We start from the raw sequence: 15,000 nt of genomic DNA on the forward strand, positions 1-15,000 counted from the left end.
ATTGTCTCTCCTCCGCATAATCAGAATGAATCATCTAGAATGGTTAGATGTGATTTGCTTCTCCAATATTGGCACCGGCCGGCAGTTGTCTTCCGCTATGTTTTAGCATTCGCTGCACGTATCGTGTCCTACTTGGGCAAGACAAGCACTCCCCTGCAACAAATTAGGGATGTTTTTCACAATGATCCCTCATACAGTATGTGAGACATTATCTCACATTTCTGGCTGTCATGACCATGTGTATGTGCTTCTATGGGCCCTGGGAGAGTTGACTCCACAAATACACAAGCAAAAAGTTATCATCATCATCATCAATCATTTTAAGCAGAGCTTCACTAAATATAATGGAGAACAAGGTGTCGTGTTTCTGGATTGCAGTACATGAATAAAGGAGTAAAGTGTGTTTGTGTGCGAGTGTGTGCATGTTGAGCATTGAGCATATTTGTGTGTGAAGTTAAGTAAAAGCAGAGTGTGTGCGCACATGTGCTTGTTTGTGTGTCTGTGTGTGTGCATGTGTGTGTGTGGCTAGGTATCCCGGTACATATTTGCAGAACAAGATGTTAATGTGGTGTAATATCTCGGCTGTTGTACATGATTAATGAATTAATTCATGTGTGTGTATATATTTCTGCTGTGACCAGGAATCGGGCATGGGGTCCCATTGCATACTTGAAGAACTGAAGATGATGACCTGAATAAAGAACTCATGTGTTGTGTGTGCATTTCTGTTTTGGCTAGGAATCGGGCAGGGTGTGCCAGTGGTGGCCCTGATATTCGAGGGGGGGCCCAACGTGATTTTGACGGTGCTGGAGTACCTGCAGGAGAGCCCGCCTGTGCCAGTGGTGGTGTGCGAGGGCACCGGGCGCGCCGCAGACATACTGGCCTACGTACACAAGCAGACCGAGGAGGGGGGGTGAGTTTGACTCTGGAGTGTAAATGTCTTCCCCATAGACTAGAGCAGTGTTTCTCAAACTTTTTCAAGTCAAGGACCATATGTCCCCCCAAAAATGTTCAGAGACCTGGGGCCTCATTTATCATTTGTTCGTAGAATGCCTTCTAAATTGTGTCCTACGAGTGAAATATAGAATGGTCGCAAGTATAGAAAAATCGGGATTTATCAAACGTGCGTTGGCTGTTCCTACGCACACCTCTGCATGGTAAATCCCACACCTTCCAAATCACTGTGAACGCGCACATTCGGACTAATTTGTATCCCGTAACGCCTCCAAGTAACCATATATGGCATTAAAATATATTCAAATGCCATGTTAATTCAAAGGCGCCACCCTGTTTGGACACATATGGACACACGCGGACACACGCCACTCGAAGCGCTGGCGGGAAGTGCAGAGATAGAAACATTTCCGCGGCAGAAATGGGGGTGCTTTCGACAGAGGGAGGACAATGTTTCAAAATAAATAAATGAAGGAGACACACATCGAAGAAAACACTGTCAAATAGCACACTGTCATACTCCATTGCCATTCAAAGCAATTGGTACCTTGCACGGCCAATATTATTTGTGATTTCACGTTTCTTCCACTCGCACGCATGGTCTGAGGTGTGCGTAGATTTAGGCACATTTCTATGTTCAAGTACATGTTCATAAATCCCACACTTTGCTCAGGAATGATCGCACGCATGCTTTACGCACAGATCTGTGCCTAAGAACGCTTGATAAATGAGGCCCCTGGATTGACAGTTGAAGTGTTAATTTGACACTGCTAATTTCGATGCAGATCACTTACTTTTTATTCACATTTACACGCCTGGTTTATTGTGGTGAAACGGAGACTTCAGCTATGTCTAGCTATGTAATAATATTACAAATAAAGCTTACCGTGAGCTCGTCTTGAAAAAGTAGAAATCCTCTCCCGAACCATATGAGCCCTGTCGCGGACCACACTTTGAGAATCACTGAACTAGAGGGTTTTCAGGCTGACCAAAACGGAGCCGGTGCCAGTGCCCGCACCAGTTGCTTTCGGCACTAAAGTGCTCATCTGCAAACCGGGCTCTGAACTTTTGCTTCACTTGACTGTTACCTGGATGGTTTGCGGAAGAAAATTAAGTATTTTGCAGGTCGCATTGCGAACCAACCACCTGATTAAGTGCGGGAACGGGCACCGGCACGGTTCTTAGTCGGCCTGAATGCGCCCATAATGGTAAAACATTAGACTAGAGGTGAACCGGTGTTCTGCCAGATTTTCCTACATTGTAATATTTTCCTACGTAATATTGTTTACAGTAAAATACAAAACAGTAACACCAAACAGGGTGTTAGATTTACGAGATGAAAGATATGAAAATAAAATCGCATGGTCATGGATACAAGTACTACCAAAAACCTGGCTTTTTATTAAACTTTAGCAAAAGCGCTAGCAAAACCGCTAGCATAACGAGTAAGTTAGCTAAGTTGCCAGGGTCACACTTCAATTTCTAAGACACACATACACAAATAATGATAATAAACACACACCTGTAGTGTAAATTGTAAATTAAAGTACTCTATTTATCTGTTCTCCGCTAATATTGCACAGTCTTAGGATCAGCTGGTGTTGACGTTTCATGGTCTGCGCATGCCCAATGGCGGTTTGTAGGATTATATGACATGTAGGAGGACTTTACAGAACACCGGCAATTTGCGACAGTACTGGAAAAAGGCAAGTGCAGCCGCCATCTTCTGTAGGTAGACCTGTGCTCTTAAGTCAATGCAAACCAATGGAGGACCTGCCCACCTCTGTCAAATAATGGCCTTAAACTGTGTGAATATGAAGTGGCACATTAATCAAGGACCAGATATGAAATGGCAGGCTAAATCGTATCAGAGTCAATAAAATACATTTTGAAAACAGTTCATATTAGTTGGGTAGATATTTAGTAGCACATTTTATACATTGTCCTTGCATAGTGTGGGCATGAAAAGTTTCACATTATTATGCCATTTTTTGACAGAGGCGAACCACCTGCTGCTTTGCGTTTACATCGCTCAGGTCTACCTTGGTCTGACATCCAGAAGACCTTTGAAATCGGGATGCACCCATTCAATGTCCAATTGCAATTGTTTGAAGAAAAGTTACACATTGCTGTTTGAGTAAGGAAAGTTGTATCAAAACTGTATGTTGTATCAAAAGAACTGAAGTGCACCTTACTTTGGTGAATTTGTGTGTGAATGCGCTCACTGGACATGTCACTCAAGCAATAGTGCTACTGTTTCTTCTGGTCATTCTGAAGAGGCAAGTGAAGACAAACTCAAAGGCGACAAATATAAAGCCTTGATGTGAGAGATTTCTTGAAGGAATAACAGTGTGTGAGGACCTAATATTGTATATTTATTGACGATCGATTGGTTGCCTTTCAGGGGACTTCCAGATGGAGTGGAAGCCGACATTATTGCCACAATCAAGAAGACCTTCAACTTCAGTCACAGCGATGCCATCCACCTTTTTCAGACACTAATGGAATGCATGAAGAACAAAGAACTGGTATACAAACTTACTTCAGTTTGTCTCTCTTTCTCCTGAACCACCTCCTTGAATTACTTAAATGTTTTCACCATAGTTTTTAATATCTGGTCTTTCTTGTTCTCTTCTTCTGTTTTGTTTGTGATGAAAGATAACCGTCTTTCACGTTGGCGCGGAGGATCACCAGGACATAGACGTAGCCATACTCAAAGCCTTCCTGAAAGGTGGGTCTGGATGACATGTTGTGCTGCACACTTGGTCAAGTTGCAGATCATGTCCTTCCAATGATATTAAAGGTGTAGTGTGTCTAACAGGGCTTGACACTGGCACCTGCCAACCGGCCAAATGCTGGTAAAACTTGACTGCGGCTAGTAATACCGTCAGTGTCACTAGCCAATTTGGCTGGCAGCTTATTCCTTGGTATGACATGCAAATCATAGTACCCTATTCTGCCCATATGAGTTGTTTGTATTTAAGTTCAAGAAAATCTCAGTAAGTCAGTTTCTATTTGCTTGATATATTTCCATGTAGAAAGCTAAACCCTCATCTTGCATCTGAGGTTAGACATACACTATCATGATAAAGAAGAAAAACTATATAAAAGTTGTGGCTAGTGGAACACCTGAATGGCTAGTGACTCAGGAAAACCACTAGCCACAGTGGGTGGTGGGTGGAAAAGTTAATGTCAAGCCCTGGTGTGTAATATCTTTAGCAGTGTCTTTCCAGAATTCATGCTGCCCATTCACAAATGATACCTTTTTCACAAGTACTTACAACCACCATTAGATAACTAAGTATACATTATGACTGGAAAAATTGCACTTTTCATACATGAAAAGGTGGATCATATCAGTGTGCACCATTTTGTATCTCCAGAAATTTCCATTTTTAGCGGCAAAACTTACTGTACTTTGGTCGTGCTTTTTATGATTTTGTAAATATTCATGAAAAGATCCAATTTGACAATAGGCAGCACCGTTTCAATGAGCAGCATAGTTGCAATACCTACTTTGGCCACCATTCTAGACAGTTCACTTTTAACCCATTGTGTCCTGGAGCGACATATACACTGCATTCAAGCTCTTGAGATTTTAGCTGTTTTATTATACAGTAAATGTGGGTATGTTTGAGCTGAATGAACACATTCTAGTGCAACATGAAGGTTCTAGCTTTTAAATGCAACTCATTTAATGTTTTTATGTGCTTCGGAGGCTGAGATATATTGGTTTTGATAGGGAGAGGGCAACTTTTCCCAAAAAGGGCTTAGGCCTAAATGGGTTAAGTAAGAGTAACTGTAGGTTTGACCAGTCAGAATCAGAAGCTGAAGTTTGATTCTGATAGTGAATGATGTCATCATGAATGTCCTCTGGTTGCCTGGATACTCCCTGGAAAATTGGCTGTAGTGTTATCACGTGTTCCGCAGTGCTTCAGACCTGAAGGCTGCATTTGACCACTGCATTGAAGGAACCAAATTCATGTCTCTTGACGGAGGAAACCCATCGACCTCAGAGTCCAGCTCTCCTTGTGCGTCCAACAGCTGAGCCAAGATGTCTGCACAGCACAGCACAGCACAGCACAGCGCAGCACAGCACAACGCAGCGCAGCACAGCACAACGCAACGCAGCGCAGCGCAGCGCAGCGCAGCACAGCACAGCACAGCAGGGTTTTGGGGGCGCTCCTGCTGCCCTCTGTTTACGTTCTGGGTGCTTGCGCTCCCTAAATGAAGACGGATATGTTTTGGGACCAGCCTTCCCCCCTGTTGTCAAACGGGGCCCTGCGTTGCTGCAGGGAGCGGCGGTGGTGGCCAGGTCCGCTGACGGGGGGGGACAAGGGGGTGTGTTGTCCCAGGCCCAGTGAGCTAAGGGGCCCAGAATTGGGTCCCCGTTACATGTATGCATTGGGTAGGGGGCCCTTTCAGATGACTTTGTCCTGGGCCCAGCGAATGCTGTCTGTCAGCGGCCCTGTTGGTGGCAGTGGTGATGCTGATGGTGGTTTGGGAGGTGAGGGGAGGGGAGGGGAGGGGAGAGGAGAGGAGAGGAGAGGAGAGGAGAGGAGAGCAGAGGAGAGGAGAGGAGGGGAGAGGAGAGGAGAGGAGGGGATGGGAGGGGAGAGGAGAGGAGAGGAGGGGATGGGAGGGGAGAGGAGAGGAGAGGAGAGGAGAGGAGAGGAGAGGAGAGGAGGGGAGGGGAGAGGAGAGGGGAGGGGAGGGGAGGGGAGGGGAGAGAGAGAGAGAGAGAGAGACAGCAGGGTAGGAGGGCTTGTGCTGTTCTTTTCTGTTCTGCCTCGTCTGGTCCCATCCCTTCCCATCCCGCTTTGTCACACGCTCTTCCTGTGGGCCCTGCTCTCTGTGGCAGCAAGGGCACGGGGCCAGGCCCGCTTTGGCTTTCTGCTCTGCGCTGCGCTGCGCTGCGCTGCTCTGCTCTGCTCTACTCTACTCTACTCTACTCTACTCTGCTCTGCTCTACTCTACTCTACTCTACTCTGCTCTGCTCTGCTCTGCTCTGCTCTACTCTGCTCTACTCTGCTCTACTCTACTCTACTCTGCTCTACTCTGCTCTACTCTACTCTGCTCTGCTCTACTCTACTCTGCTCTACTCTACTCTACTCTGCTCTGCTCTGCTCTGCTCTACTCTACTCTACTCTGCTCTGCTCTACTCTACTCTACTCTACTCTGCTCTGCTCTGCTCTGCTCTGCTCTGCTCTACGCTAAGGGACCTTCGCAGCAGGGATGGAAATAAGTACCCGTCCACCGGCCAATGACGGGTACATTTCAGTGGTGACTGCTGGTAATTTTTTCAACCCACCAGTCACTTTGACTGGTAAAAACAGTGAGTGACTGGTAGATTTTGAAATCTACCTGTCACCGTGACTGGTGGGGGAAAAAGCTTAAGTTCCAGCCCTGCTTCGCAGCATCTCGGCATTGGGCCCTCGAAGTAGCACTGCATACCTGCCCGTCCGTCCACCAGGCAGGGTTGGGCTGGGAGCAACAACAACAACAAACAACCACCCGGGCAGTTTAGGCTTAACCTGACTCCTCACACATCCAAGTCGTGTGCATGCTATGTTTGCATGCTTGGCTCTGTTCACTGTCTTTATTGAAGATGGACCAATGGGCTTCCCCCTTTTGAACTGTGGGCCAGTCTTTACGAGCAAAAAAGCCCAAATAAACAAAACAAAAAACCAACCGTGTCATCCCCTGGGGACTGTTATGTCTAGTCTGTCCACTGGGAAGATTCCCTGTGTACCAGTCCTGCCTGGCTGTCCACAGAGCAGAGCAGGGGTGCATTTCTCGAAACCATAGTTTCTAACCATGTTAGCTACTTTGTTGTTTGCAATGCAATTTGCCTTTGGCAACTACCCCAAGTTGCTAACTGGCTAACAACTACGCTTTCGAGAAACGCACCCCAGAGCAGCGGGAGAGCAGAGCAGGCGAGCTGAGGCCACTGGCAGGCCAACAGGACAGAACAGGGGTGGATTTCTCAAAACCAAAGTTGCTAGCTACTTTGTTGTTTTCAATGCCTTTTCCCATTGGCAACTACCCAAGTTGCTAACAGGCTAACAACTTCTCTTTTGAGAAATGCACCCCAGAGCAGCGGGAGAGCAGAGCAGAGCAGAGCAGCAGGAGAGCAGAGCAGAGCAGCGGGAGAGCCCTGCTCCGCTCCCAGTGGGCGATGTTTCCCCTCCTACATTCCTCAACCAGGGGACCCACTAGCAGGGGAACTCCTTAGGTTTCTGTTGTTGGAGCGCTTATCTTACCACGCTGTTATTCTTCCCTCTAGTATCTCTCTCTTACACTCTCTCTCTCGCTCGCACTTTCTTTCTCTGTTTTCTCTCTGTCTCTCTCTGTTTTTCTCTCTCTCTCTCTCTCTCTCTCTCTCTCTCTCTCTCTCTCTCTCTCTCTCACTCACTTTCTCTCACCCCCTCTCTCGCTTTCTCTCTCTTTCACTCTCTCTCTCTCTCTCTCTCATTCTCTGTCTCTCTCCCACTTTCTCTCACCCCCCCCTCTCTCTCCTCTCTCTTTTTCTATTTCACTCTCTTTAACTCTCTCTCTCTCTCTCTCTCTCTCTCTCTCTCTCTCTCTCTCCCTTTCCCCTGTCATCACTCCCACAGGTGGGGCCTTTGTACTCTGCCGCCTGCTGAGAACTCTGTCTAGTAGCATGTCTGTGTTGTCTTTCTCCTCTCTACTGCTCACACAATCAATCTGGAGATAGTGTGTGTACTATACAGTAGAATAGGCTAGACAGTGCTGTGGTGTGGCCTGTGCTGTGATTGTTGTCCTACACGTGACCTTGCTAGCTCAGTAAGCAAACAATGCCCATAAGAAAAGCAAGTTTGGCTTGTCTCTCCCTTTTAAAAGTCCCCGGAGAACAGGCCTGAGAACTTGCATATTTCCCTGTCAGATCTGTTGTTTTTATTGGTGAACGCAGAAGGCAATCCCCTCTTAGGCCTCTTACGACGATTCAACATGCTGGAAACCACTGCCTGTTTTGTTTTTTCCCAAAAAAGAGCTTAGTTGTATTGTATTGAAACTTAACAGACTTTACCTCACATAATTTGGCACCCTATAAACTGTTAGATGAGCTTTTGTGTGTTGTGCAAATATGGTTTCTGGTAGTTAACTGTGTAAATTGGCAGTAAAATAAAAATAGACTTTAGTGGGCGCAATCAAGTGGGCGTGGCAATCGAAGGAAATACCCATATGCCCATTGTAAAAGCTTGTAATTGGGGGTACATGTTCGAAGCCGCCAGTCTTCTGTCAGTACGAGAACAATGTATCTGCAGTCGAATGCCCACGTCTGTTCATTTGTCATGATGAATGCCTGTTTGAAAGCCGATGAAATACTGTCTTCACTGTGGGAAGAATGTGTGAAATCTCTCTTCAGGATGCTGCTTGAGAACTCTCTCTCTCTCTCTCTCTCTCTCTCTCTCTCTCTCTCTCTCTCTCTCTCTCTCTCTCTCCCTCTCTCTCTCTCTCTCTCTCTCTCTCTCTCTCTCTCTCTCTCTCCCTCCCTTTCTTGTCATATGTCTCTCTCCTTGTCTTGTCCATTTGTGTCTTCCTCTGTTCTCTGATTCGTAAGTGTTCATGGTTTGGTTCTGTTTCTCTGTGCAGGCACAAACGCCCCTGCATTCGACCAGCTTGTTTTAACGCTGGCATGGAACCGAGTTGATATAGCCAAGGATCACGTATTGGTGTACGGACAGCAACTACTGGTGCGTTCCTGAACCATTTTCCAATGATTTACACAAATAACAAAAAAAGCCACATCTACCTGGTGCAAAACAAAATAAAATCCATTATGCCTGAACTACACACATTTATTACTTCAATACTGATATGTTCTCTACAGGTTTCTCTGACTTAAAGTTAAAAAAATTGACCCCCTTTGACTGGGAAGATTCTTGTTCACCTTTGTTGTGGTAGTCATATGGTTTGTTCTAAGCCAACCGCACCTCCAAGTTACCATACAGTAGTTCAGCTTCATTGATCGAATCAGATGACAATGACAACTTTATTAATAGACCACCTTACACACACGCACGCACGCACGCACACACACACACACACACACACACACACACGCACGCACGCACGCACACACACACACACACACACACACACAACAGCAGCTGCCTAAAGTGCAGATGAACATCATTTGTTTGTTTCAATGCGGCAAAGGTTTTGAACTTTTTAAAATGTTTTGATGTGACCAAACTTATTTAATGTATTTATTCAATTATTTATATCATTGTTGATTTGGGGCGAATTCTATTACCTGTACTGGCCATGAAATAGCCACAGTTGCATATTTGGCCATAAATGTAAACAAACAAACAAACAAACTCTGTTCCAATGCGGCAGGTGGCGTCCCTGGAGCAGGCCATGCTAGACGCCCTGGTGATGGACCGCGTGGACTTCGTCAAGCTGCTAATTGAGAACGGGGTCAGCATGCATCGCTTCCTGACAATCAACCGCCTAGAGGAGCTGTACAACACGGTAACACACACACACACACACACACACACACACACACACACACACACACACACACACACACACACACACACACACACACACACACACACACACACACACACACACACACACACACACACACACACACACACTCTGACTCTCTCTCTGACTCTCACTCTCATACACTGTCACATACTCACACATACAGTCTCTCTCTCCCTCCCTTGCTCTGTCTCTGTTTCTCCTGCTCTCTCTCTCTCTCTCACTCGCTCACTCACTCACTCACACTCACTCATTCACACGCACACACACACACACACATCCTTGTCCAACAAGATAAGTAATCAGTTCTGGTGTGGTGTTCAGTTGTTGGGTGTCAGTCCACTTGCGTGGTCAGAGGCCTTGCTCTGCTCTGCTCTGCTCTCCCCCTTCAATTAATTTTCCACTTGACTTGCCTTGCCCCCCTCATTACTCATTAACACTGTGTGTCCCTTTCTCTCCACGCAGAAACAAATACCAACCAATCCAACTCTTTTTCATCTGGTGAGAGACGTCAAACAGGTAAGTAGTATATATATATATATATATTTTTTTTTTAAATATATTTTTAGGGGCTTTTATTCCTTTATTTGACAGGACAGTTGAAGATGGTGACAGGAAGTGAATGGGGCAGAGAGACAGGGGGGGATCGGGAAATGACCCCGGCCGGACTCGAACCGGGGTCCCCGAGGGTGGGCATGCAAGCCCAAATGTGGGGGGCTTAGCGCGCTGCTCAAAGACCTTTTTGGGGGGGCTCAGACATCCGGTTTGGCAACGGTATCTTATGGCCATGCATTAATTAGTAGAGATGCACCGGATCCTGATTTTTAGGATCCTGCCGGATACCGGATCCACTGGTTAAGATCCTGCCGGATCTGGATAGTCTGAAAAACCCTATTATCCTGCCGGATCCGGAACCGGATCTTGGATCCTGTACATCTCTATTAATTAGTAATCGGGGGATGATGATACGCAGCAATGAATATGCTTCTTAGATAGTCCTCTAAAAACACACAAACAAACAGAAATCCATACAGTAGTGGCACTGGCTGTCGTTGCGCCACCCTGACACATGCCTCTGCTGAAACGTCACTGGCCCACGTATGTATGTGTGTGTATGTGACTCGTGGCCCATGTGTGTGACTGTGTAACTCATTACAAACCTATTATATGGACAGGTAGCTTGTGTGGGTTGCCTAACTTCCTAACCCTCTCCCGCCCCCTCTCTGATATTCTGTGCGTGCGTGCGTGCGTGCGTGCCTGCGTGCGTGCGTGCGTGCGTGCGTGCGTCAGAGAGAGAGAGCGAGAAAGTGAGATCTGCCTTGGGCTGAATATATGTGACGGTGAGCTATATATTTGGAATGATGTGTGTAATGTCTTGTGTGTATTGTCTTCTGTATGTGTGTGTATGTATGCTACTTGACACCTTAATTTCCCCTCTGGATTAATAAATGATACTCTACTCTACTCTACTCTACTCTACTCTACTCTACTCTATTCTACTCTTCTCTAAAGGGTAACTTGCCGCCTAACTACAAGATCACGCTCATCGACGTGGGCCTGGTCATTGAGTACCTCATGGGCGGGACCTACAGATGCAACTACACTAGGAAACGCTTCAGGATAATCTACAACAACCTTCATGGAAACAATCGGGTATGTTTGGTCATTTCGTTTTTTCCACACTACTGTCCCCAAAATTAGCCTCAGCAGGTGTGATGTTCCACTCTGCTGCGTTGTGTAATGTTTTGAAGCGTTTCATGGGCAGGAAATGATTGATGAAGAGGGTGACAGAAAGGGATGTGGAAATGAGGAGGTGCCTTCTGAAGTGAGAAATTCCAGGTCGCTTTTAGCCCGTTTAACCCTTGACCGGAGGAAATGGAAAGTGGATCCATTTTGAGGTTTGAAATGCAAGATAATGGCAAGCACTGATCTGGAAAATTCTTTCATGGAATACAGAATGAATATGAACAACAGATGTGGTTCTGGTCCTTCTGTCATTACAATAAAATATATAATCTTGCTGAATTAAAATCTATACAAGGAACTATAGTAAGGTCGCCAAATTTCGCCCACTTCACTGATCACTTCACTGAAAACGTGATAATATCACTATTTCAGATACTATTTAATTATGCTATCGTATATTTTTGGATACCGGCAACTGTGTAGATGAGGTAATGAGCAATATTCGCTAACATTGGTAGCCCTTTCTATCGTAATTTGGCGATAACGTCCAGCATGTCCACAATCTAGTTTCAGCACAATTCACTGGCGAAAGGCTCCCAATTCCGACCGCTTGATTTCAGGTCACGTCGGTATTTCCGTTACTGTTTATTATTCCTTCATGCTGTTGTGCTGATTTCGTTCACACTTGTAGTCCTGGCTTTACCGATGCAGGAACTGTGATTAGTTTGGTCGTTACTGTGGAAACGGTTGAATAATTTTGGTCCTAAAGTGAAACAGGGAAGCGGCCAGGGCGAGTTTTTAGCCAGAATGTCGTCGTGAAATTAAGGTTCCATGCTGCCGTTACGACACCCTTCATTACAATACTGTTTATGGCCGTTTGACTCGGTTTTAAATGTCATCACCGTTTCAAATTGTAAGCATACAAACTCCGTATCATGTCGATATCCATTCCTGACTTAAACAGTGGATACATAATTAACTATCATCACTTATAAGTAGGCGGGCGGAATTGGGGGACGGGCGAAATTAGGCGACTTGGCTATATATTACTATATCTATATACCAGGAACTTATATCTATATCTCCAGTAGTCTCCAACACTCTTAAACCCATTGATGCCTAAAGCACCTGCAAAAAGACTGCAGAATGCCTAAGTCCTTTTTAAGCAAAGTTGCTCTCAGCCTATAACAACCTAAATATCTCAGCCTGTGAAGCACACAAAAACATGCAATAAGTTGCATTTAAACTCTAAGACCCTCATCTTGCATTATGTGTTCATTCAGCTCTAACATGCCAAGATTTTTAATAGAATTGTCTCAAATCTCATGACCTGAATGTTGCGCCATGCAGCTCCAGGCGCCAGGGCCAATGTTGTGCAGCGCGACATCCAGCATCAATGGGTTAATCAACAAATGAACTGGTAGAGACTATACTACTACCGGTGTGTGTTTATGCTGTATGTAGGGTGCATGGAGACTAGGGCTGTAGTCAAGTCCACCTTTGTAGAGTCCAAGACAAGTCCAAGACCAGAATAGTCAAGTTCGAGACAAGTCCGAGTCCAAAAAGATTTGAGTCCAAGTCAAGTCCGAGTCACATGTCGGTCAGTATTAAACAATGAAAAGGATGAATATCAATAAAGTAGATGTTTGAAGGGAAACTATATGCCATGGATGTGAAGACAAACTTGTATGTTGTTGGATTTCAAGCTCCACTCAAGAATTTATGGTAGCCAATGTTCTAAACAAAATAAAGACAGACCCGGTCGAGTCCAAAAGCTTAATTTGGCAAGACCAGTGTCCGAGTCCAAGATAAGTCCGAGTCCAATTGATAGCGAGTCCAAGACAAGTCCAAGTCCATAAAACAACGGACTTGAGTCGGGACTGGAGTACTACAGCCCTGATGGGGACATGACATGACTATAGGAGGCTTTTTTTAAACCCTCTTATTTATTGACACTCTTGTGTGATTTTCATTCATTTATATAGGTCTATTTGTTCTTATTGATACTGACTTCAGTATATTTTTCAGTCATATCGTATCCACTAATGGCTGTGTTTTTTGTGTGTTTTATGGATGTCTCCACGTCTTTTGTCAATTGTTGCTTTATGTTGTTTCAAGTCTTTTTTTACTTACGCCCTTCTGTTAGCACTTTGGTCAGCTGCTTTTGTTGTGTTAAAAGTGCATTACAAATAAACTTTGACTTGACTTGACTTGACTTTTGTCTTTCCTCAGCGGTCGGGGCGCCATGCGGCCGGTGCCTCCCACCTCCGCAAGAACCACGAGTCCTTCAGCATCCAGGCGGACAAGAAGGAGAAGACCCGGCACAATCACTTCATCAAGACCGCCCAGCCTTACAAGCCCAAGGTACACGTACGAGCAACACACACACACACACACACACACACACACACACACACACACACACACACACACACACACACACACACACACACACACACACACACACTCACACACACACTTTTTTAAATTGTTGTGACTTTCATTTCACTTCCCTGCTGTGGCCAACCGGTAGGGCACTCGCCTGCCATGCGGCTGACCCGAGTTCGATTCCCAGCCCGGGTTACCGTCTCTCTCCCAATTCGCTTCCTGTCCACCTCTAACACTCCTTTAAAATAAAGTGGAAAAAGACCAAAAAAAATCTTAAAAAAAAAAAAAAGAATGTTAATTTCTCTATGTTCCAAAGGGAAAACATCATACCAATTTCAAAGGACTATTTGAATCCTGCATCACTATTATTAGTCATCTCTTATTAGCTTGCTATCTGTATTTCAGTGTCAAAGCGTAGCATCTCCACACGTAGCATCTCCACACGTAGCATCTCCACACGTAGCATCTCCACACGTAGCATCTCCACACGTAGCATCTCCACACGTAGCATCTCCACACGTAGCATCTCCACACGTAGCATCTCCACACGCTTCTGTCAGCATCTCCACACCTAGCATGTCCACACGTAGCATCTCCACACGCTTCTGTCAGCATGTCCACACGTAGCATGTCCACACGTAGCATGTCCACACGTAGCATGTCCACACGTAGCATGTCCACACGTAGCATGTCCACACGTAGCATCTCCACACGTAGCATCTCCACACGCTTCTGTCAGCATCTCCCACACGCTTCTGTCCCTTCTCCCCATTTCCAGCCGGAGTCGTCGACGGAGCAGGCAAAGAAGAAGAGCAAGGAGGACATCGTGGACATCGACGACCCGGAGACGCGGCGCTTCCCGTACCCCTTCAACGAGCTGCTGGTGTGGGCGGTGCTGATGAAGCGCCAGAAGATGGCCCTGTTCTTCTGGCAGCACGGGGAGGAGTCCATGGCCAAGGCCCTGGTGGCCTGCAAGCTGTGCCGCTCCATGGGCTACGAGGCCAAGCGCAGCGACGTGGTTGACGACACCTCCGAGGAGCTCAAGGACTCTTCCAAGTAAGTGGCAGCCGCCTAGTGGCCTAGTGGTTAGAGAGTTGGAATATATAAGAAATAAGAATAAGAAACTTTTAAAATATACATTTTTGGGCCCTATGGTAGGTCAGGCGTCTACTATGCGGCCGGCATGGGTTCGACTCCCGGCCCGGGTCCTTTGCCGGCCCTACCCCTTCTCTCTCTCTCAACTCGCTTCTTGTCACCATCTTCACTGTACTGTAAGGCACTCCAAATTAAAATGTCTTTATTAATATGACAGGTCCTACATGGACATATATATTAATAAAGACATTTTAACTTAGTCAGATAATTTATTCTCATTTTTTGATCCTGCAAGTACTATACCTTGGACTAAAGAGCACCCAAACCCAAGAAGCCAACAAACTATCTGGATAA

At 45.8% G+C, this 15,000-nt stretch overlaps 1 protein-coding gene across 1 annotated transcript in view; it reads left to right on the top strand.

Moving 5' to 3' along the window:
• Positions 1–15,000, top strand: part of trpm7 (transient receptor potential cation channel, subfamily M, member 7) — a 77,492-nt gene that overhangs the window by 15,218 nt on the left and 47,274 nt on the right. The window contains exons 8-16 of the mRNA XM_063188388.1: positions 739–913; positions 3,359–3,482; positions 3,613–3,685; positions 8,572–8,672; positions 9,322–9,456; positions 9,943–9,996; positions 10,990–11,130; positions 13,396–13,527; positions 14,330–14,607. Coding sequence (XP_063044458.1) covers positions 739–913; positions 3,359–3,482; positions 3,613–3,685; positions 8,572–8,672; positions 9,322–9,456; positions 9,943–9,996; positions 10,990–11,130; positions 13,396–13,527; positions 14,330–14,607 — 1,213 coding nt within the window. The remainder of the gene's footprint in view (positions 1–738; positions 914–3,358; positions 3,483–3,612; positions 3,686–8,571; positions 8,673–9,321; positions 9,457–9,942; positions 9,997–10,989; positions 11,131–13,395; positions 13,528–14,329; positions 14,608–15,000) is intronic.

Source organism: Engraulis encrasicolus, chromosome 22, assembly GCF_034702125.1.
Source record: "Engraulis encrasicolus isolate BLACKSEA-1 chromosome 22, IST_EnEncr_1.0, whole genome shotgun sequence".
Lineage (NCBI taxonomy): Eukaryota > Metazoa > Chordata > Actinopteri > Clupeiformes > Engraulidae > Engraulis > Engraulis encrasicolus.